At 41.9% G+C, this 24,282-nt stretch overlaps 1 protein-coding gene across 6 annotated transcripts in view; it reads right to left on the reverse strand.

Annotated features, from left to right (window-relative positions):
* Positions 1-22,063, reverse strand: part of CDK8 (cyclin dependent kinase 8) — a 74,727-nt gene extending 52,664 nt beyond the window's left edge. For 5 of the 6 annotated variants that reach the window (XR_009964121.1, XM_062615153.1, XM_062615154.1 and 2 more), the window contains exon 1: positions 21,902-22,063. Coding sequence is in view for 4 of the 6 variants with exons in the window: in XM_062615153.1 (XP_062471137.1) it covers positions 21,902-22,029 (128 nt within the window). In the remaining 2 variants the exon portion in view is untranslated. The remainder of the gene's footprint in view (positions 1-21,901) is intronic. The other variant, XM_062615155.1, reaches the window with a different exon arrangement.
* Between the last annotated feature and the right edge of the window lie 2,219 nt (positions 22,064-24,282).

Genomic DNA, 24,282 nt, shown 5'->3' on the forward strand with positions numbered 1-24,282 from the left:
TAGGCTCTACAGTCTGACAATTATCCCAGGGAACTGTAAACACAGCATCTCTTCTACTGAAAACTCTAAGGAATCTGTTAATTGTTTACAGTTCTTATTCCCTAAAGAACATAAAAATCCTGATAATTACAAGATAAGCCTACCAACAAAACATGTGTGGGTTCTTCTAATTCCACCCTTGAGAATTCCATTAACATCAATAGTAGCCAAAGTAACACATCCTGAGCAAGCACAACTCTCACACTATTGCTGAAGTGATTCAGCCTCAGCAGTACTAACTCAAAATTCTCTGAGTGCATTAAATAATGGCATTTCAATTTTAGCAGCAGAAAATGAATTTGTGCTGAATAGAACCTTAGCTTTGAACTCACCTAGATGAGCACTAACTACAAGCCCTGAACTGTACAAACAGTAGCACATCTTCATTATTAAAAGCAGAATACGGACAGAAGCTTTAACATATGCTAAGGAGCCAGGTAAGGCAAAAAAACAAACCAACAACTAAAACTGTATTACCTTTTAAAGCCTCCAACAAGGAAATGGATGAATCAGAGGTTTTATTACAGTTTACTCATAAGAAACAGAATAGCGTTCAACAGCAAAGATCTAAACTACAAATGAAAAGAAAGACAACATGGAGTCCAGTTGTGGCATTCCAGTTTGTTTTCTTTGTCCCTCCTCTCTGTTTTACTGAACTTGAACATAACAAATGCCTGGGCACACTGCTCATGTAGGTTTGAGATGGTAGGAAGAACTTAACCAAACACACTGCTATAGGTTAGTGTACAAACATACAACACTTACAACAGCAAATTATAACATCTAGGAGACTTGGCATTTTAACCTTGTGGCATCATCCCCTGCCTCCTTCCCCAAAGTCACAGCACTGTTACTTTCTGGTTTTGTTTTTAAATCATATTTTTAAGTAAATGAAAATTCACCCTACTCACACGTAACAGCCAGTGAAGTCTATTAGAAGCAGCAGCTCTTTAGAAGCATATGAATACACAAACGCAATTTTGAAGTGGAAGTATTATATATGTTTATACTAACTGTAAATGCTGCACACACAGCAAACAACTAATATAATACACACCAAAATAATACATCATTTTCTGAAAGTACGGCAAGATGCAGGCAGACTAGCACCCGTTCAAATGATGACTTGAAAGAAAATAATTACCTCAGTTTCCTCTTCAAACACCACATGCCTGGCACCAAACAGTCCTGCCAGAATAAGATACTTACACCAGGAGTTCTATTTACTTTTGCATTTTGTACCTATTAACTACCATCGCAGAAAATAGATGTGGTCAAGAACCAAGTGACAAAGGACACAAAAGAGGCCAGGGTTCTCAATGCCTTTTTGGCATTGGTTTTGATATCACAGTCCAGTCGCCCAACTACCACATTCCCAACGCTAATGAAAGGAAGTAGAGGAAAACCAAATTAGGGACGACTTCAACTAACTGGACACACAGACAAGTCCATGTGACCAGGTGGCTGCATTCAAGGGTGCTTAACGGAGCTGGTAAATATCATGGCAAAGCCATTCTACCATCTGTGAAAGGTCATGGTGATCATGGCAGACCCCTGACAATTACATAAGGGCAAATATCACGATCCTGTAAGAAGGGCAAAAATGCTCAATATTATAGGCTAACCAGAATAACCTCAAGTCCCTGAAAAGGTCATGCAGCAAACCCTCCTGAGAAGCTGTTTTCAGACCTGTGAAGGAAAAAAAGTGACTGGGAACAGCTGGCAAGGTTTTTCCAAGGATGAGTTGTGCTTTATCAACCTTTTTGTCCTGAACAATGAGAGAACCTGCTCTATGGACAACAGAAAAGCACTGCATGCTACCTTGGCCTCAGCAAAGCTTGTGACATGATTTCATAGTACACTCATAGCCAAATTAGAGAGCTTGGACAGCTGAACTACAGAACAGACAAAAAAATCAATTGGAATGCCAGACATGATTAGTTGTGATCAATGGTACAAATCCAACAGGCTGCCAGTTACTAGTGCATCCCTTGGGGGCAGACACTGGGGCTGATATAACATCTTCATTAACAAATGGACAACAGGAAGGAAGGCATCCTCAGCAAATCCAACCGATGATGCCAAACTGGGGGACAATGGGTTGATGCACAGAGGAACTGAGCTGCCATTTGGACAGACCTCAGTAGACAGGAAAAGTGAGCAGACAAGAACCTGAGAAAGCTGTAAGACAAGCAAAAAGACCTATCTCTAGTCTGGAATAACTGCACACAACTGGACACGTTGCCAAGTGAGTCAAAAGCAGCTTTACAGAGCAAGACCTGTGAGTCCTGATAGCCAAGTGGAACACGACACAGCAATGTGCCCCTGTAGCAAAGGCAGCCAGCCACATCCTGGGCTGTATTAGCAATAGCGCACCCAGCACATGAAAAGAGGTGATTATTCCCCTACATGCAGCAGTATGAAGCCACACATGGGATCTCCCCATTCAGTTTTAGGCTTTCCAGTAGGAGACAGACACTGACATAATAAGCAAGTCCAACAGAGCAGCAGGAGTCCAAAGTACATGACCCATAAGGAGAGGCTGAGAAAGCCAGGTTTGCTCAGCCTTCCTGAAGGCCATGGAAGGATCCTATCACTGCCTTCAGTTACCTAATGAGGGGTACAGGGAAGGAGGCAGACTCTTCTTGGAGGTGCCAAGTAAAGTGATGCGAGGCAGAGGTCACAAGTGGCAAAAAGAGAAACTGTACAATAAACTACACTGTTTATGATTCATCTGAGACTGTGAGGAGTTTCACAGCTTATTCCTAACACCGCTTTCCATGTCTGGCAACATTACCAAAACTTAGCTAGGAAAGAAACAGGGCAATTCTGGTTACATACATAACTTTGAGGACCTTTTACTATAGAGAGATTTAAACTATTCCCTTTTAATTTAATTTAGATCAGTGCAAGGACATAACTTGGAATTCGATCTCTTTGTGTCTAGATTGTCTTCTTGTCATCTCTGGAACAATAATTTTCATTCATTCAATATTTAGGATTTGTTCAAGTGTTTCCAGTGTCTGCAGTGGTAACTCTCAGAAAAGTAAACCATTTTATGGCTCCTTGTAAAGTTCAGGCTATGCACAGATACTGTCTATACGTAAGCAGTTTAAAAAAGAAACCTAAAGGTTACATTTTTGTGAAAAAGAACAAGACTTCAGAATTGTGTTTCCTCAATAGCGTAAATACTGGTATCTGAATCTCCAGACCTTAGTATAACCTGTAGACAATTTGTATGGATGCCACACTAATCAACAATTCATTCTACCTATTTGATTTCAGTGGCTTTCATGTAAATTCCACGAACTTCTGAAGTTCTTTGTTCTTACACATAGAAAACCACAGAGACCTAACAAAAACCCTTTCCTTCCTCAAGTAAGTTGATTTATGTCACAAAGACCACTGCACCTGGACAAGATCAGTGTATTCTAAAGGTGGATACTACAGCACTGTACTGGTTTTGGCTGAGATGATGTAGTTCGTATGGGGCTGTTTTGGGTTTGCGACCAAACCCATGCTCCTAACACATCCACATTATTGCAGAGCACTGCTTACACTGCATCAAAGTCTTTCCTGCTCTTCAGACTGCCCCACCAGTGAGTGGACTCGGGGTGCATAAGAAGCTGGGAGGCAACACAGCCAGGACAGCTGATCCCAACTGTTCAAAGGAATATTCCAGATCATGTGATGTCATTCCCAGCAATAAAAGCTGAGAGAAGGACAAGGGGTGGGCATTTGGAGTTACAGTGTTTGTCTTCCCAATAACCATCACATGTGACAGAGCCCTGCTTTCCTGCAGATGGCTGAACACCTGCCTGCCTGCTGATGGGAAGTGGCAAATTAATTCTTTATTCTGTTTTGCTTGTATGCACAGCTTTTGCTTTACCAATTAAACTATATTTATCTCAACACATGAGTTTTTGCACTTCTACACTTCTGATTCTCTCTCACGTCCCACTGCAGGGAGAAAGCAGCTGTGTGCGACTAAGCTGCCTCCCAGCATTAACCTTAGCAAGTACATCCAAGACATACAGCCTTTATAACTGAAGAATGCATCAAAGTCTACCCAGGTTTATAGTCACAGTCCAACTGGCTGAGACTGAAGAAAGTTTCAAGTTCTAAAACATTTCAATGTCTGAAACCCACTGGTTAACAATGCGTACATGTAAAGGTACAAAGCTGGACAGAGTGAGATGTAACACCTCTGTGAGGATAGAGCGTAACAGCCAAACTGCAAAGATGAGACGCATCAGCAGAAAACTGTACAGGAAAAAATGGTACTGGCAGCTTGGTACAAAGGCTGAGAAATTACATTATAAGCATCTGACTTCACAGAAAGCATATTTTAGATCAAACATTCTGTCAAACTAATTAATACACAAAGTATGTGTGTGTGTATGCAGGCTATACACAGTTAAAGACCATCACTGACCCTGTACCTTGAGATAAACCTAGAGAGCAGAATCTTATGAATCAGTCCCTAAAAAGATTCTGAGTTAACAGTGATGCAATGATAACCACTTCGTCTTTTTGTCATTCCATTATTACAAAACCTGCTGAGTAATTCATACATTTAAATCTTTTACAATTATTCTGATAATAAAAACGAAGAAGAAAAAAAAAAGAACTGAAAACTAACAATGAAGTTATGGCTCCAAGCAGGCTATTGTACAAGTGTTTGCTGCTTAAAAGAACCCCATCTTCATCCCCATGCACACTCCTGCCCTTTGCACAGGAGCCAAGGCACATTTTCACATAGAATCATAGAATTATAGAATAGTTAGGGTTGGAAAGGACCTTAAGATCATCAAGTTCCAACCCCCCTGCCATGGGCAGGGACACCTTATGCTAAATCATATCACCCAAGGCCTTGTCCAACCTGGTCTTGAACACTGCCAGGGATGGAGCATTCACAACCTCCCTGGGCAACCCATTCCAGTGCCTCATCACCCTAACAGGAAAGAATTTCCTCCTTATATCCAACCTAAACTTCCCCTGTTGAAGTTTTAACCCGTTAACCCTTGTCCTATCACTACAGTCCCTAATGAAGAGTCCCTCCCCAGCATCCCTATAGGCCCCCTTCAGGTACTGGAAGGCTGCTATGAGGTCTCCACGCAGCCTTCTCTTCTCCAGGCTGAATAGCCCCAACTTCCTCAGCCTATCTTCATACAGGAGGTGCTCCAGTCCCCTGATCATTCTCATGGCCCTCCTCTGGACTTGTTCCAACAGCTCCATGTCCTTTTTATGTTGAGGACACCAGAACTGCACACAATACTCCAGGTGAGGTCTCACGAGAGCAGAGTAGAGGGGCAGGATCACCTCCTTCGACCTGCTGGTCACGCTCCTTTTGATGCAGCCCAGGATACAGTGGTCCATCCATCAAATTGATGTCTCTCCAATTTAGAGACAAGGATGTCGTGTGGGACAGCGTCAAAAGCTTTGCACAAGTCCAGGTAGGTGACATCAACTGCTCTACCCCTGTCCATCAGTTCTGTAGCCCCATCATAGAAGGCCACCAAATTGGTCAGGCAGGATTTCCCCTTAGTGAAGCCATGCTGGCTGTCACCAAGCACCTTGCTGTTTTTCATGTGCCTTAGCATGCCTTCCAGGAGAATCTGCTCCAAGATTTTGCCAGGCCCAGAGGTGAGACTGACTGGTCTGTAATTCCCCGGGTCATCCATTTTCCCCTTCTTGAAAATGGGGGTTATATTTCCCTTTTCCCAGTCATCGGGAACTTCATCTGACTGCCATGATTTCTCAAATATGATGGCCAGTGGCTCAGCAACTTCATTTGCCAACTCCTTCAGGACCCACAGATGGATCTCATTGGGACCCATGGACTTGTGCACATTCAGATTTTTAAGATGGTCTCAAACCAGTTCCTCTCCCACAGTGGGCCCAAGGTCTTCATTCTCACAGTGCCTGCATCTGCCTTCCAAGACTTGGGTGGTTTGGTCAGAGCCTTTGGCAGTGAAGACCGAAGCAAAGAAGTCATTCAGAACCTCAGCCTTCTCCAAATCCTGTGTAGCCAGTTCTCCTGAGAGCTTCCTGAGGGGGCCTACATTCTCCCTAGTCTGTTTTTTATTTGCTATGTACCTGTAGAATCCCTTCCTGTTATCTTTAATACCTCTAGCTAAGTTTAATTCTAACTGGGCCTTAGCTTTCCTAACCTGGTCCCTAGCTTCCCGGACAAAGAGACAAGCTTCCTCACAGTAGAAAAGCAATTCCACTTTTTTGTCTGGTATGCTGTCTGCCACATGAATGAAATGGATTGCCAAATACTCAGATGAGCACAGGAGTTATCTAAATGCAGAGAGCAGTCATAGCAGAAGCACAGCAGTTTCTGCCCACATTCAGGACCAAGTAAGTTTGTCTTCCAACTAGAACTTTCTTTCCATGTCCACTTGATGCAGTACACTCACCTTTCCCAGAAAGCTGCAGGTAAATGCTGCATCCACTGAAGAAATAATTCTGTTCACTGCAAAAACTCACCACAGCTACAGAAAAATTTCAAAGGCTTTTTCAAAATACATAAACAACAAACCCCAGAATTATAGCTTTCACTTATAGCTCTTTAGGGTCACTTGAAAGATATTTTACGGATGCTCTATGCATTTTATATATGCATATATACACACACATCATTTCCAAAATGAGATTATTCTTAAAAATACTTAATTTTCCAAGGGCCACTTGTTGTGGGTTTTGTTAGCAAACAAAAGACATTTCAGTTATACTGGCTAAAAGAAATTGGATGAAGCAAGAACAGAAAATAAACATTAGCACAAATTACTGCTCCTTCATTTGACTGAACTTAAAAGCATTTCAAAAAATGTAGTCCAGTAACATGTGTTAATCCTACAGAAAACAGGTTAACATCTTCTCTATTATAAACAGCCTGCTACACAGCCAAAGCACAACTATTTGTAAAAGTTCAGATTTATTCAAGCCCAGAGTATTTAAATGTATTTACAATCAGCTTAAAGTTTATCCCATCATAGATTTTAGCTTGTTCCTTTCGTGGAAGAAATCTGCCAAAAATCAGATAAACCCCAGATTCTGTCATGAAAGCCTCTTATGGATTAATAAATGAGAAAGGATCATGAATAATGCAACTCAGTCAGAAAAGCTGGGAGTTCAAGCTACTTTGCCAAAGATTTCAGCTAAGAAAGAATAGTCCCCAACTATTCTCTCCTCTACAAAGATACCTGCAAAGACTTCCCAGGAAGAGCTGAAGAGAATAAAGAACACTTGGCAATAATTAATCTGAAGACATGGATAACTACAGTTCATAAAGTAGCATGGCTTCTTACATATTCGTGCTTGCCACTAGAAACAGCACCTCGCACCCTATCTAATGGGGCTGCTGACGTCAGAACATGCTTTACAGTTTCAGACACTTGTAACAGTGCTCACTCTCAAAGGCGAAATTTCAGACTGTTTCCATATTTCTACAGTAGTATTATCTACTACTTCTCTTATCTTTGAATTTAAGATAAGCAAGAAAAATATGAATCAAAAAATGCATGGAAGCATCACATCCTTTATCTCCTTAGGTTCCTCCTCCTTTGTGTTTAAGCAATGCATGAACAACTACAAGTTAACAATACAGTGGAAATCCAGAACCTCAAATCTTAATTTCACCTTAAAACAGTAGTTCTGGATACCAGACGAAGCGGAAACTTGTTAGTAGGAAAGCACCACTGCATGTTTGCCCTAATCTTGCTTCACTTCCTAAAGATCTGCTGGAGTCAACTGTCAAAAACAGCTGGATAAACCTTTTCATAGAATGCAGAGCAACCACTCCAATTAATCAGCAGAGCCTTTAATTTTACAAGGATGTGCCATAAATTACAGCTAATTTATCTCCATCCAAGTTTCAATCAACACGTAGTGTGATCACACTAAGTTTTGGTGAACATTAGGAAGTGTCTGCATAGTCACAGCATTAAATTTAAATAAACTGCAAAACTCACAGAAATTGACAGAAACTTCAGATTTCATTTGAATTACCCTGCTGTTCTCTTTGCCTTCTAGAAAGATAACAATATATTGCTGTCTAAATGCCAAGCAGCAATTAGCTTGAAGTTTGTCCATTTCTAACTGAACTAGAAATTTAAATCTAAAAGATTAACTTAAAGGACTAATAAAAAGATATTTAAGCGTAAATACTAAACAACCTAGAAAAATAAAGACATCTCTAAGGTAACATTTCAACTAATTTCCATGGTTAGGAGTTATTTCCCCTTTGAAGACATGCACATGATGCACAAAAAACCAAACAGGTAAAAACCAACATATTCAGAAGCAGGAAGAAAAAGCCAAGTTCTGCTCTTGTTGCTATTAGCCCCCTCCTCAGAAACATACATTTTATCCTGAAAGAAAAGTAATACTTCAGCATGACTAAATCTTGCTAACATTTTAACATGCAAACTTTAGATACAGTGTGCTTTAAGACAAGAAAAAAAACCCTTTTACAGAAGGACAGAAAAGTACAAGGAACACAGTTTGTGACTGAAGCACATTTCATGGACTCAGATCTAGACTTACAAGAAAATAAAGTTGTATTACTCACAAAAATGCTAATGCAAATAAATTACTGCAGGGGAAGATGCTAACAGATCTGAGTTTATTAAGGGTCTAGCTCAGGCATTCATACTTTTCCCATTCCCAGAATACTTGCAGGACACGGCAAGACTGCAGTACCAGAACAGCATCATTATTCTGATCAGACAGCAAGGCTTACGCTAAGAATATTTTCTACTTCAAAACAAATCCTTCAGTAATAAGACCATTTTGTGGGTAAAGAAAAGGTAATTTCCACAGCTGGAGGAAAAACCATCAACTGCAAGCCAATAAACACTAAGGCTTCTGAGACTATGTGGTGAATGGCAATTACTGACTCACTTTATTCCTTTTGTTCTTTGTGCCTCTTTTTTTAAATTAACACCTTTCACCACAACATGTAGCTTGGCAAGAAGTTCAATGCAATCAAGTAAACTCAATGATATACTGTACATGTGGTTCTTCTGATCTAAGAATTTGCTGCTGTCAAAAGCCTTCTCTTGACATCTCTGCCTTACTGCTTCCAGCCAGAAAATCCCTCCCCTTACATCAGCTCCAATCTGTGCCACACTCCTCCATGACATGATTCACCTCCTGCATTTGGCAAAAAGTTACACACTTTTTTTTTCCTGGGTTAACAAATTCTGTTAGGCTACACTGGGATACCAGGAGTATAGAAACCAGCACTAAAATATGTGGTAAGAGCAAAAGGCAATGAAGGAATAGGTAGAGGTGACAAAGATGAAGGCAAAAAAGCCAGATGCCACTCACTTCACTCCCTCCTTTCTGGTGGTGTTGAAAACCACAGGAAGTGAGGCTGGCCCTAATTAAAATGAATAAAATTAAAACAAAGACAACACCCACACCTAGCCCTGCAATTAACTCCAGCACAGAAGTTGCACAAAAGCAGAACCCCTGGGATTTGATGAAGTACCTTACCCTCCCTTCTCCCACAAAACTGACTTGACAGCCAGCCTAAAAAAGTAAGTTTTAAACCCACACAAATATGAGGATTCCTATGAGACTAGCTGATGGGGAGCAATACCCTATCCTGGACCCAAAGCCGCATGCTGTTTTATTAAAGGACATGGCACTCTTAACAGTACTTTTATATAAATCCTAGAGATACCTATGCAAATTTGCTATAAAGGAAAAGACTGCTGTACTTCATTTACACTTGTCTCCTCTCAGACTGTTCTTAGGTCCCTTGAATATTTGTATGACTCAACAAACTAGAGGTTGCATAAAGACAATACAGCATTTCAAAGCATCTGTTCTGAAAAGCAAACAACACAGTGCTGAAGTACTGACCTAAACTTCAGAAAACCACAGTCTCATTGGGTAACTTATTTTTGGCACTTTTTTCTTCAGAAGTCAAATCTGTGAAATTTCGTTCACTATTTGCTGCTTTAAAAGCAACTCATGGTGAGAAACTTTTTAACTCACATACTACTGACAGAGCTACAGAGTCACAGGTGACATTTTCTTATTTCATAGCACTTAACAGATTTTTTTCTTTCATAAAGGTATCCAGTCACTGAATGACTGTGTCCTATCTTCTCAATGACACTCGGGATTTTAGAGACTCTCCCTGCCCCTCACTCTCAGACAGAAGAGTCTTTGTCTATGGGAATGACTGAAGTTTTCATACAGACACTGCTCCATATTCAAGCATCCTTGTTGGCCCTCCTTAGGTCTATTATAACCTGCCTGGAACAAACGGATTAGAAGTGCATACAATACTGAAAATAGGATTTACAGCAACAATGACACCATGCTTGCGCTCCACTCTACTGCTAGTGAGTCCTGTGATTCTTTCTGCTTTTCAGCAATTACTTGCACTGAGCTGGCACTTTCACAAAAAGTGTTATTATAAACTCAAAAATCTTTTTCTTAAATAATAATAAATTCAGACGCTACCATTGTGTGAGTAAAGAACCATTTTCCTCAAGCACATCACATCAATGAGTATGGTATCTTACTGGAGAAGGACTTTGTGATACTAAGAGCCAAACTTTCACAATCACTCCTTGCCTTCACTATCCCAAGTAACACTCATCAGCAAAGCTGTCTCCCAGCTATTGATGACAAGTGATTTCCAAACAAAACTTTTGAGCAGCACAGATTCCCAAGAGATACCACTAATGACCTTTCACCATTAATTGCCATCTCCAACCAGTTTCTCTATCCAAAGAAGGACCATCTCTAGGATCAGCTTAAGTCTTTAGTAGAGGACTTTACAGAATGCCATTTGGAACTCCAGACAGATTACATATACTATGTTGCCTTAACCTGTATGTTAACTTTGTCAAAGGATTTTAATAGAATGAAGGTATTTTGTAAGACTGTTGTCCCTCCACCTCAGCATCTTACATGTCCACTCTCTTAGCTCTTGGTTTAGCATACTAGTTAGTAGTTCCTACTCTTCCAAAAAGTTCTTTAAAAAATATCTCACCAATGCTCCTTTCCAGCCTTCTAAGACTAGGACAATTTAAAGCAATGGGTTATACTGCCTGGGTAGTAATTCATTTCATTCTTGAACTCCTCCAGATGTACAGACACATCTCAGCTTGACAACTGCTCTTGAGTTTGTTCAAATAGCCCCTTCCCAAAACACTCAACTTGAGACAGATCCCCTAAGGCATTCCTTCACCTCCAATTTTTTAAGTTCTACCATAACACACAGACAAATTCAAAGCTTTACTCTTGCTGTCATTTCATCTTTTCTAAACACTTAATAGGTTAGTGGTGCCCTGGTTCTACAGACAGTTTTGTGCTACTGGTGCACTGGAAAAGAGATACGAAAAGGAAGATGAATTTCATGCCCTTCTCAAGTAGTTTCTCAGGGTGGGAGGAGCTTGTTTATGTGTGTTTGAGACTAATATGGGCAGAAGGTTGAGAGGGAGAATGTCACACCACAGTTTTACATTTAGCCTACCATCGTTAACCTGTGTATTTTGAGATTCATCATTCATAGAAGAATCCATTTTTGAAAGAAGTCTTTTTCAAAGGAAGCCCCACTCTGAAAGGCTTCCTTTACTATTTTACCATAACAGATTTTAGTAATTTATGGTTTTACAGTGTGCTTTGCAGAGTGATACCTAATCAGAGTCTAGCAGAGCTTCAAAAATGGTTCTTAAGCAGCTTGCAACGTTTACTTTCTTGGCCCTTTCAGTTTTAAGAAATCTTCTCCTCCCATCATCACCCCCCATTCTCTTTTTTAACTGAAATGGTACTTGAAGCAGTTTTCTTAACCTTGTGTAGATTCAGCATCCCTCCAGGAGCAAAGAACACACCATATTTGTCACAGCCCTCAGTAGGAAAAGTTTGAATCTGCTCTTTCATCCTACTGCAGGCCAAGTCCCGCATGGATTCTCCACTGTGGGTGCCCTGACTAGCTGTTTCAGTAAGTTGCTACTCACAGTCCAATTTTGTCTTGGCATTTCTTCCTGACAGAGCATCCCTCTAAATGAAATAAGGCTAATGAGGCATTACTTACTGTATTTTCTGCTTTGTAGATTCACTGATCTCACACACCATAGGCAAACTAGCCAGGCAGACAGAAACGTAGTCCTAATACTGTTTCTTCTCCCCCTATATTTGTGCTTGGAATTCTATCTATAGCGTCTTCAGTGCTGCCATAGCTACTCTTTTTTTCCCTTCTTTTGAGTCCTTCGGTACCTGACACTCATCTGGCAGAATCATATAAGCTTCCAGTTGAGCTTTTATAAAATTGAACTAACATAACAGCGATAGCACTGTTAGCACATTTACTTGTGAGAGGTTGTTTTGTTCAACTCTACTTAGACAGGATTGACATTCACCAAAAAGAAAAGAGGGAGTTTGAACACCAAGCAGTTCACGTACAAAAAGATAAGATTCAAATTACGCTCAGTGACAAATATGCTGCCTTGCTGTCTTGAAGTCCACCCAGGCAGATCTTGCTCCAGTTGCTTTTGTTATGCTCCAGTACCTTGCACAGTAGTTCCATGAGAACAACAGGGTTGGTGAAACCTGACTTTCCAAGGGTTCATTGTGAGATTATCCAGTGTCTGCATGCAAACTGTAATTGAAAGTACACCTGCAGTTAATGCTCCCTCATCTCAGGGTAAAGGCTACGCCTCTCCCAGAAAACACATCTTGGCCAGAAACACAAAGTGGAATAAGGGTTTGCTGCCATTCAGATCCTTTTGTATTCCAAGTTCTCAGTTGCACATATTATTTACACAGACAGTAATGAATTAAGTCTTCTTTTTTAGTGCAACTCTCAAGTGTCCTTTATTCAAATGTCAACATCTTGTATGCAAGGTGTTAGAAGCACACAGCACAGAGCTTTCTGAAAAACAGGCAGATTGTTGCAGTGACCTTTAGTTATGTTCTTCCCTGTTCACAAAATGTGCATTTTTATAAGGCTGATTTTAATTTTGGATGTTTAGGCTATCATCTGTAGTTAAGAAAATAACTATGTTCTCTTGAACATTTTGTCCTTTAAAGAAAATATCTGCAGCTTTAATCCTGGCTTATAGTTCTTTTCCTGCAAATTCTAAACTGACTACACAATATGCTTTGCCATACTACCACTTAACTCTCAAGGTAGTTAAGATGCAGTTGAATAGAAACGGTTACCTCAATAGCAGTTTTGCTCAAGTGTTGCACACAATTTCACGAGGACTCTTTAGCAATCTCCATATGCTTAAATCAGTCTCTCATTAGGGTATGCAGAACACACGCAATAGAGCAACATCAGCAGAATTCTCTGTAGAAAGAATATTCAGTTGTCTATCCAGTACCTTTCCTACATAAGCTAAGGATTTCACATGCTTCTGTACTGTATTTGAAAGTATTTAGTCAAATAGTCACTTCTCAAATGGGAAGCCTACAATACACAAAAGTTAATAACTAGTTCACGAGTGGCCTTGTATCAAACAAAAAATTGTAGCTATGAATAAAGCTATGCTGTAATCCCAAATGTGCTATTATGGGGGCTTGACAAGGTCCCAGCAACCATTTGTTGAGCTTCAGAGGAGACAAGAGAGAACAGCAGGCTACCCAGGCAGAACACAAAACCCTCCTGAATAGCTACCAGCCAGGATGTAGCAGTAACATGCAGCATTACTTGCCAAACCTGCAAAGAAAAGATCGGGACAGCGGGGGCAGGGGGGGCAGAGCAGCATGAGAGTTGGAGTACTGGTGGGATGGAGCCTGAAAATTTATCCCCTCCATGTAAGACAGCCCTTTCTAATCTCAAGACTGCCTTACAGTGGAAGGATACCAGAAACAAGCTCAAGTATTTTGATGGTCCTGCCTCAGCTTCATCACCTTACTTGAACAAACTTTAGATGAGGAGTTTTTATGTATTAAACCTTAAGGAACATTTCCAAGACTTAAATTAACAGAGGAGGGTGAACTGATTAGCATCATCTACATGAAGTGAGAATCCACAATTCCGAGTATGAAATTATAAAACAAACTGCTGGCTTGCTTCGTTAATACTTCAAGCAAACATAAAAGAGAGCCAATTATATATTGATCAAACACAGGCTTACACAGCTTCAAAATGAGAATTTTGAATGAGATTTGACATCCTGTTAGCATGGGCCCTTTTGTTATATTTCAAATGTTTAAGACTGTCAGCTCCTCTTCCCCTAAGACATGCCCAGCATTTTTACCTCAAATCATTGGAGCTAATCTAATCTAAGATTGCTCATGGCAGCAGACTGGCAGAAGACATGCAGATTGTTACTTCTGCACAACACACCATTTACCTCATCCGAGTAGACATCCCCAGCTGCTAGTATACTTCCAATCTGAACTTGCATTTAGACAGTGGATAATTCCACAATAAAGCAAAGAGCCTTGGGGAGGAGGAAAAAAAAAAAATATAAAATCAGGTTTCATAAATACCATTACACAAGTACTGTGCAAGCTACAAAAACTGCAAACAAAGCTAGTGTAGCCAGTGTGACTTCTTTAAGACAGCAAGGCTGCAAGTCCAACTTCAATTCTCTAGTATCTCAAGAGCAGCTAGTACTTCAGATCTCTTTACACAAGGACTCTGAGCACCCACAGAACACACTGGGGTTTAACAGGTTCAGAAACAGAGATGTTATCAGTATGTGTAGCCATAAAATTAATGTTCTTTCCTGGTTTTCTTATGATTAAGAAATTTCTGATGTTTTTGCAGAAATATCTGAAATCTACATTTTCCACTGAACAGTTATCACATACAGAGACCACAAACAGTGATGTTTAAAGTCAGTAAAAAGGTTAAGGAATACAAGTAGATATGCAGCCACTACAGGTTACTGTTTTAGAATCTGCAAAGGCCAGCAAGGTCCTGTAGCAGTGAGAAAAGGTGTTAGAGCCTCCTCACACTCGCCTTTAAAAGCAACGGAGACACCACCACTACCCCTTTTCTGTTTGTTTAAAAAAACACACACACAAAACCCCCAAACTTTAATCTCAAAATCTGCCTTTAACCTGTTCACTGGAGAACTACTTCTGCACTGCAAATTACCTGCACTGTGTGTACTTAACGCTTACCTACTTGAACTTTTGTTCTCCAAGTACTTTTATTCAAATACACAAAACTACTAAGTCAGAATCACCCTTTAATGCCACTGTTTTATTCCTGCTCTCAGACATACGGGCTCCTTCCAGGCCAGGTCTAGCATCTTTCTGTAATTCCTATCACAACTCTCAAAACTCAGTGCTGGAAACAAGAGCTGCAAGATCTGTCCCTCCTGGTCCAGGAGACCCCCAGGACCCAGTTTCCTCACTCACCTCTCCCTCCCTACTCACTCCTTGAGACAGAAACCCAGTAAAGGGTTCATTAACTCTATCCCAGCCAAAACCAAGACAGAAAGAATTCTGTTCCCAAGAAAGCCATTAGGAAAAAACAAACACCACACACACACCACACACACCCCCCAGGATTTTGCTGAGAAAATGCTGCTACCCAGACATTTGCAACTAATGTCCTGCTTCTCATCTATGGAAAATTATTTTGGTGGAAGCATCTCATTATTAACTGGATATTCAGAATGCTCTGCTTCTATCACTATTTCAGGCACACCAATGAATACGTCAGGAAGGTCAATGAAACGCCAGATTTTTAGAATTATTTTGATACAGTGGCACAACAATAACCTTTTAATGCCAAAATGGATGCATCAGTGCCATAACCTATAGGTCTTGCGAAGTACATATCACAATGTTGGCTGTTGTTGCATACCATTGGGAGTACAGCCTTGCCATACACAAATCTGAGCCATTGTACCTTCCTTAGGTTTCCACTGGAATTTCCAAATTTCAGCATAACTAAAATTCTGTTCTTAAACAAGAGGCTTTTTAGTTTCTGCTACAGCAGTACGTAAGTTATAGCTCTTCAGGTTCCAATGGCAATAAATGACGGCTCTGTTGTTTTTGTTGTTTTTGTTTTTGGTTGTTTTTTTTTTGGGGGGGGGGGGGGTGTCGGTGTTTTAAACTTCCAATAGACTTTAAAACAGAAAAATCAAACACTCAAGAGCTGGAGTAATCATGCTTTCTGTCATTTGGCCAGACGCAGAATCCTCTGATGACATGCACCTTTATCTGTAATCAGCACCCTCCAAACCTACTCCCTCATGAGAAATCAAGCATAACAGCACATGCCCCCTCTATTTACATATATTATTCCAATTTGTAAGTCCAGAATAAAAGCTGATAGAGATCTCTGGTGTTTTGCAACACTATTTCCACAACCTCCTCTCTGCACTTGTCAAGGCTTCTGGTAGGAATGAAACACGTAACTCAGCTTTGCTGGAGGCTATGAAAACAAACCAACATCTGTGACAAGATAACAGAAGATCATGCCAAATAAAGTCCAAGGGCTACAGGAGGACTCACTCAACCGCATGACCTTAAAAACCTATACACCAGGTGAGAAGGGAAGGAAACAGATGGGAAGACAGTTACGTGAGTGGTTTACCAGAAACATTTAAGAGCTCGACTTCATGCTGTACAGCATGCATACCTCATTATGTAGATATAGTTTAATTAGAAACTTTCTAACTACTGTGGTAATGAATCCAAAAGAGACTCAGGGCATGTATTTTAAGAAAATAATACCACATATTACATACATAAATAAAATCTGTGGCATTTAGAAGTTCTGTGCTATCGTTGACAGGAGTCAGAAGCCAAAGGCTTGCATGCCCACACTGCAGCTCTCTCTGCAGGCCTGTATCTGCACCAACTGCTTCAGTTCAGAACTGTGACAATCAACACACATGAACATTCACGAGAAACAAAACAAACAAAAAAACAACCCTCATGTCTGTTAAACTGAGGGAAGACAAGAGTTGTTTGGAAGTTTACACTGAAAACTAAAACAGCATGAACTTCACGACACAGCTTCTGCAAAGGCTCCATGCAGAACTAATTAAGAAGCTCAAGTCCAAACCCGTTGTTTCGCTTCTTGCCAAATAAAATCTCTCCCCGAATTCATTACCTCTATTTGTGGCACATCCAAACTGAACAGACCTCTCAATAAAAATCAGTTTGATTTAAACACTGACAAAGCAATCTACAACCTGACGTAACTCAGTCAATACATACCCTTATTAACACGAACTGGAACTAATCTGGTATCAACCTTATGAAAGACCCAGTGTTTAAAAAAAAAATAGCATCAAAATTCCTAAATGTGGGCTTTTCTGCATGCACTGCAAAGCCTGGCCTGACTTCTAAGAGAAGCAGCCTAACTTCTAGAGCAGAACAACAGTCAACCAGTTACATCAGTCAGAAGTGACTGCTCTTGATAAGATTACAGGACACTAAGCTCCTGATTTATTTTTGCCTTTGACAACACACGATGCAGTTTATCTACTTTGCAATAAAATTTCCTTATTGGTAATCAAGAAATTCCATGTCCCCCTCTTCAAATACTGTGAAACAAGAATAGCAGCGATCTTACACATTAACCAAACCATTCATTATTTTATCCAACTTAAGTACATTCTACTTTCTCTTTTTCTCCCTACCAAGGAAATAAATACTCCTGATCTTTTCAGTTTCTCTTTATACAAAAGTTTTTGAGATAATCACCATTCTAACAATATCCTTTTAACCAGGAAGTAGGAACTGTAACATACTGTACTAGAGATTAAGCAAATCAGTAGTTTACTGGACATCCACTGGTTTCCCATCATTCTGCCTCCTGTACAAGTCAGGCTCTCACGGAAAAAAGGTAGCTATTGATTTGACTGATTGAAGCATGCAAGGAGAAGTCCAGCAGATGAATATATTTCCATCATTTCAATGTATTAGTATGTCCAAATGAAAGATTCTGGCCTTCTACCAACAGCAAAACTTCCACCACAGAACTGAATACAGATGAAATAAAAATAAATTTCAAAAGATCTCCAACTGCACTTGTGTTTGGGACCTGCATCACTTACCACAGTTTCTGAGTGTGACTAGGAGAGCACTAGCTTGCTCACTGTTGGTTCCCACCAACACTCTCACCACATAAGTCTCCTTCCAAGAGATTAAGAAAAGTTTCCAATAAAGCACCAGCGATTGTTACTACAGTTTGAAACCTTCAATTGTATCATTCTTGGCTATTGTAATATAGAAGTTAGATACATCCAATAGTTTCTTATTCTCATCCAAACCACATCTGATAAGCAGGAAAAATGAATATTTGGAAACATTCCAAATTGCCACTGAACCAGACAGTTGCTTGCTCCACTGAATAGGCTTCTCTCTCAGATTTCCAGCCATATCTGCACCGTAAAACGGCAGGGAGAGAGAAGAGTGAACAGAAGAGTGAACAAAAGAATGCACTGAAAGATCAGTCCTGTTAAAACTGGGCACCAGTTCAGCATCAGCACATGCTGCCAGCTCGAAAAGAGTGTCTACCTGGTGTGTTGCACCAGGCTTTCACAAGCTGTCCCAATGTCCTGCATCTCAGGCCCCCCATACCTGGCTCTTGGCTCTAGTGAGCTTTGAAGGCGCTTGATCCAGTCAATTACAAAGAAAATAAAATGTGCATGTTAGTCCAACAAACTAAAAGCTGCTGGCATATATTCCAAGTCCAGCATAAGTCAAATCATTAGGGTTAATATCTGGGTTAAACAATATTCCTGAGGGAGCACTCAACTGGCACGCAAAGCAGCTTTTATGCAGGAAATACCTGTCATTTTCTGGACAAAAAAAAAGAGCAAACTATTCTACTACTATCAGAGACAAGCAACAGCTTCTTTATCTGAAGACTGATGTGCAACATGCCATGCCTGCATTCCATTCCCAGTGTCTGCCATTAGAGTCAATTGCCACCTTGTACACCTTTCTGCTATAAAAATAAACCCCATCAATTCACATAGAGCTTGCTCTAAGCAGGTTTTAGAGCGCACTGCAGGTACTGCACTGACGAGAAGACAGCACCATTCAATAAAAAGCCAGGAAGACTCAACCACAGAGACCACAGACTTCAAAATAAGAAGGTTTAAAATAAAAGCTTGCAAACAGAAAGCAATTTTGCTGCAGGCAATGCACCAGGTATAGCTCAGCTGTAGTGCTTTACATCGTTACTCAGCTGATTTGATGTTCAGACGGGTCAAGTTTGGCAGCTAATATGAAGGGACATCTGTGGAGCTGTACCTCATGATCCTCTAAGACAGACCAGTCAAGGCCCCAAGCCTCACCTTACAGCAAAGGGCACTACAGGGCTGGACTGGCAGTTTTGCTGGAAGAAGGCATGAAATCCAGGTTACACCCTCACCAGCTCACTAAAGCACTTTCTACAGAACGTCCCTTTCACTCACTAGAAGGATTGTCACTCCATCAAGGTTCCTACAACACTGTCCTTCAGAACATTCCAGTGTAGCTTTAATGGCATACAATTAACATCCTACAATTAGGGTGCACAGCTGCTATCTGGTTTTCAATTGACACACTGCAACTCAGAGGCAGCTGTAAAAGCCATCAAAAAACAAGAGGTGAAGACTGAAGTCATACCTACAGACACCACCTCCTACTACTCTTAAACTGCATTTTTATCACCAACAGCTTTTGAACGTACATTTGCACAAGCTGAATTATTTATTTTCTTTCTTCTACTCAGACATCTGTATGTAGGTGTCATTTCAGAAAAAGCTGCCCAATATTCTTAATAAAATGTTATTTAACACAAGAATTAGAATAATGTAACAAAGTTAGCTTTAAATTTATAAAGGGGAAATTATGAAAATTTACTAAAAGAGAACAACTTCATATCTATTGAAAGTTTGAGCTATACAAGCACTACAAACAACTCAAAAATCAGGCTGGCTATTCATCATCAGTACACACCATTTAGGCAATACTGAAACAATACAATAATGTTTTTTCAGCTTGTTCATCTAACAGCATACAAACACTGAACTGTTTTACATACTCCCCACTGCAAGATACAACATATACCCATACATTACCATAGCTTCAGGAAAATGAAGTGTTACTACATAGCTGCTTTTGCAATTTAATTAATTTCTTTGGATAAAGGGATGTAAATGGAACCTTTAAATTCAATCCTAATCCCATCCACATAATTTAAAGTCACATATGTGCAAGTACACTATAAACCACAAAAGCATCTATGGATGTTTCTGGTTTACATATCTTACTGACTGCCCAAACGTAGTTACACAGTATATTTAAAAGAGAAAGTTTTCAGTAATCTGGAAGGGAAGAGGATTTAAAAAAATCACATACGCCCAAGAACCTAGAGGAAATCCTACTGTAAAGCCTCCTCTTTTAAACCACACGCCTCCATTTTTCCCCCAGATTTCTCAAAACAGCACTACCAGGAGCAGCTCTAAACACGCTCTCCCAAACAACACCAAGCAGACTGATGATTTCACTGAAATATGATGGAATATATGCTTCAGCAGTATTGTGAGCTGAATTCCCTACATGTTGCTGCAGTCCAACATACTGCAAAGCGCCTGACACGAACATTAGAATCGCACTCAAATCTTTCAGTACCTCAATCTATTTTTCATATTACAGGTCTCCTTATTGGCACTGAAACCACGACTAGCTGTACAGCAAAGTTACTACCTGCTTGTAAAGAGACTTGGGGCAATAGCTTATCACATGCACAACAGTTCATCACCCTTTCCCTCCCAGAAAACAAAAGCAGAATTCAGGCAAGGTAAGAATCTCCCCTGTGATTAGTCTGAAGGATCCAAATGTAAAATTTGAGTAGAAAAGCAGTTAGCTAACTCACAGCAGCAAACAAAATTCATGCTGAAGAAACTGTGATGCAATTAAAATCAGCGTGTTTAAGACACAGACAAGACACGGTGCAGCCAGTCCCATTACAGCCCTTCTACACGTACTGGCTACAGCATTTCTAGAATTAAAGCTTATGTAAACAGAACCAAATCATAAGTCAGCCGTGACTGACCACAGCCTGCTTTAAAAGTTCTCTTTTTAGTGCATCAGCTATGAAAAATTACACTCCAACTTCTAAAATGCACCTTGTTTGAGTGACGGAGCACCACTGTAACAGAACAAATGGATGTAGTTTGAAATATAGGACCTGTTACAAAGCCAACCCCTGCCTCTCTTGCTTCCTCTGCTCCTTACTTCCTATTGTTCTGCTGTTCGGCAAGTGATGCCATGTCATGGGCGAGGGAAACCTAAATGACAGTTTGCTAGATTTTTCTTTAACACATTTAGGCAAAGAAATTCATTTACTCGGGTCTCTACCGAGAACTGGCCACACATAAAAGCCCTTTTAAAGCATTCTAAAACCCCCAACGGACCAGCAGAGTTAGGTTCCAGAGGCAGCTAGAGAGAATACTTAAAATGGTGACTACAAATAATAAATCAGACAAAAACGCATTATAATTAAATAAATTCAAACCCCGTTTTACGGAGCTGCTGGCCAGGCTGAACACTGAAAGTGGCTACTGATTCATTCGCAAAGACCCGTTTTCGTCAACTGCATGTATTTTTCCTCGGAACCTGCCCCTACCGAAGCGCTACTCCAGCATCCCGCTGCAGGGACGGGAACGCTCCAAGCGACCCGCGGGAGCCGAGCACACCCCGAACCGCGAACCACGGTGCTTAAAACGGCGGCAGCAGCAGCGGCGGCAGCAAGCGGTACAGCAGGTCCGGGAAGGGCGGCACGACCGGGGGGCGGCGGGCGCAGGGCAGGGCGGCCGGGGCAGGACTGATCGGGGGCGGGGAGGAGGGCGCGGACGGGCCAGGGGGTGGCGGAGAGCCCGCGGCGGGTGCAGGAGGGTCCCGGCTGGTCACTCACCCGTCCTTCCGCTTGGCTTTGTAGACGTGCCCGTAGGTGCCCCTGCCCACCTTGCAGCCCTCGTACTCGAAGAGGTCCTCCACCCGCTCGCGCTCCCCGGTCAGCTTCACCTTGAAGTCATAGTCCATCTTCAGCGTCCGCCGCGCCGCCCGGACCCGGACCCGGACCCGACCCCGGACCCGACCCCGACCGCGGCGCGCCCCGCCCGGCAGCAGCTGCAGCAGAAGCAGGAGACCGCCAGGCCGCCCCGCGGACCATGCAGCGGCTGGCGGGGCTCCTGCCTGCGCTCCCGAGCCCCCTCCTCCGCTGCGCCCTCCCTGCCCCGCCAGCTAGCGGCACAACAGCCGGTCTCCCGGGCGGAACACGGCGGCTGCGCCTGGCCGCACTGCCGCAAAGAAGCGTCGCAAACCGCGGCCACCTCCCCGGCCCCGGGCGCGGCGGGCAGTGCACCACGTGGAAGGCGGCGGGCTGCGACCTCCGCCTGAGCCCCGCCCCCCCGTCCCGGCATCCCCCGCGAGCTCCGCGGCACGGCGGGAGGTGTGGTACGGACGGGGCGGTGCCGCGGGGCATGCCGGGAGCTGTAGTCCATCCGGGGGCTGTGGCGCCGGGGCCAGGCCTGGCTGGGGCAGCAGCATCGGGACGGGCAGAGCCTCGGGTCTGAGTGTTCCCTAGATCGGGCTCCCGCCACTGGGCACCCACCCGTGGGATACTCCGGATGAGCCCCTTGGCTTGGGCATAGGGCTGTAGGGCCTGCCTCGAGCAGTCACCACACGCAGTGGTTGTCATCAAGGAGGGGGTTGTTACAGTGAATATTGGGGTCCAGTTCATCTCAACTGACAGAGCTGCGGTTACCAACCCCGCACAAAACCAGACAGGCATTTTATAGAATAGAGAGCTTGTAACTTCACCGGAATTGCAACAATCTTTACAGTACAGATTTTGGCACTTTCAGTAATCATGCGCATAGGCTTCCCATTTCATCTCAAGAGCAGAATGTGTGTAAGTGGGTATTCAAATCTGTGAGGTAGGATAAAATATCATAGAATGTGGGGGCTCCTGAAGAAGAAACATTTTCTGGAAACTTCTGAAATCATCTCCGTTTTCATTTACAAATCTCCAGTTTGATTTACACCTTAATTGACTCCTGAAACTGGGGGTAGGGGTGTGCCAGTCTCCTGAGCTGGCATCACTCAATCAGACTGGTGTCCAGTGCCCACAGCTGGACCTTCAGTATGTTGCTATGTAGTTGTTAGGGATACCACGTATGTTGGATAAGGCAATTAAGCAAGTGATGAAAAACATACGCTTAATCAAGAGAAGCCACAAATATTGCTTGCCCACCAACTCAACTAAAGCATACAAGAACATTGCCCGACGCCTCAATACGCCAGTCAGCCAGGCACAGCTCATGGCAGTGCTGCAGACCACAAGGACCAAGCGGCCTGGGAGACACCGTCCACCTCTAAGCATTCATCCACCTCAGCCCAGGGCAGAGCAGTGTGACTCTGCATTCTGGGCTGCCTGGCTTTGAGGATGGCAAGGCCCAAGCTTGGATGGCCAAACCCACGTCATTCAAACTCCCAGTCCTACCAGCAGGGAGGGGGGAAGTAAAAATAACTGCTCTTCTGTAACTTTGTACTCTTCCTCGCATTATTCGTTGTTCTTTCAGGGAGGCAACGAATACCTCAGCTCTTTCACACAGATACAATTATTGCATGGTACTGAATGGGTGAGTTTAGTCTGTCATGACCTAAAAAACACTGCAGGTTGTGAAGGAAGAACAGTATCTGCTTAGAAAGAAAAGAGGACACAAGGAAAAGAGGAATACAGAATCCAGACTAATTTTCTAAGGACCTGTGCTACATTTTACATGTTTTCATAATCCACTTGGAAAGAATTCCATACTTTGACAAATAAACTTCAAGGAGTCAAAAGCACAATAGAAATATCCTCTTTTCTCTTTCAGACTTTGGTCCTTTTATAAATAAGAGCATTTACAAGTCTGCCTTTCTGCAAATGTTTCTTTCATTAGTTTCTCCTAACACTTGCACCATGTGCCTTCCAGCTCGAGGCTAGCTGAAAATTCACTACTTCTTCATTCTCTTTTCACTTCAGATCCTTGTACTGCTGGTAATGTCCAGTTTTACCAATTCATATGGATGATCCCCAAATCATAAGAGATTTGAAACAGAAACCACACCTTGATTCTTTTAATGATGAGAAATTCATGACATCTGGAGGTCAACTTTTAATTCTTTTTCACGGAAAGTTGCATGCTTATTGTGCTTTATTTTAAAAATCTGTTATGGTATGATATCATTTCAAGAAAAAGTTTAATTTTGGTGTCTTTCCATGCTAATGGCCACGGTGTTGGTGCTAGA

This window comes from Pezoporus occidentalis, unplaced genomic scaffold (genome assembly GCF_034315485.1).
Source record: "Pezoporus occidentalis ecotype Australia unplaced genomic scaffold, CSIRO_AGI_Poc_V1 ctg18, whole genome shotgun sequence".
NCBI classification, from domain to species: Eukaryota; Metazoa; Chordata; class Aves; order Psittaciformes; family Psittacidae; genus Pezoporus; species Pezoporus occidentalis.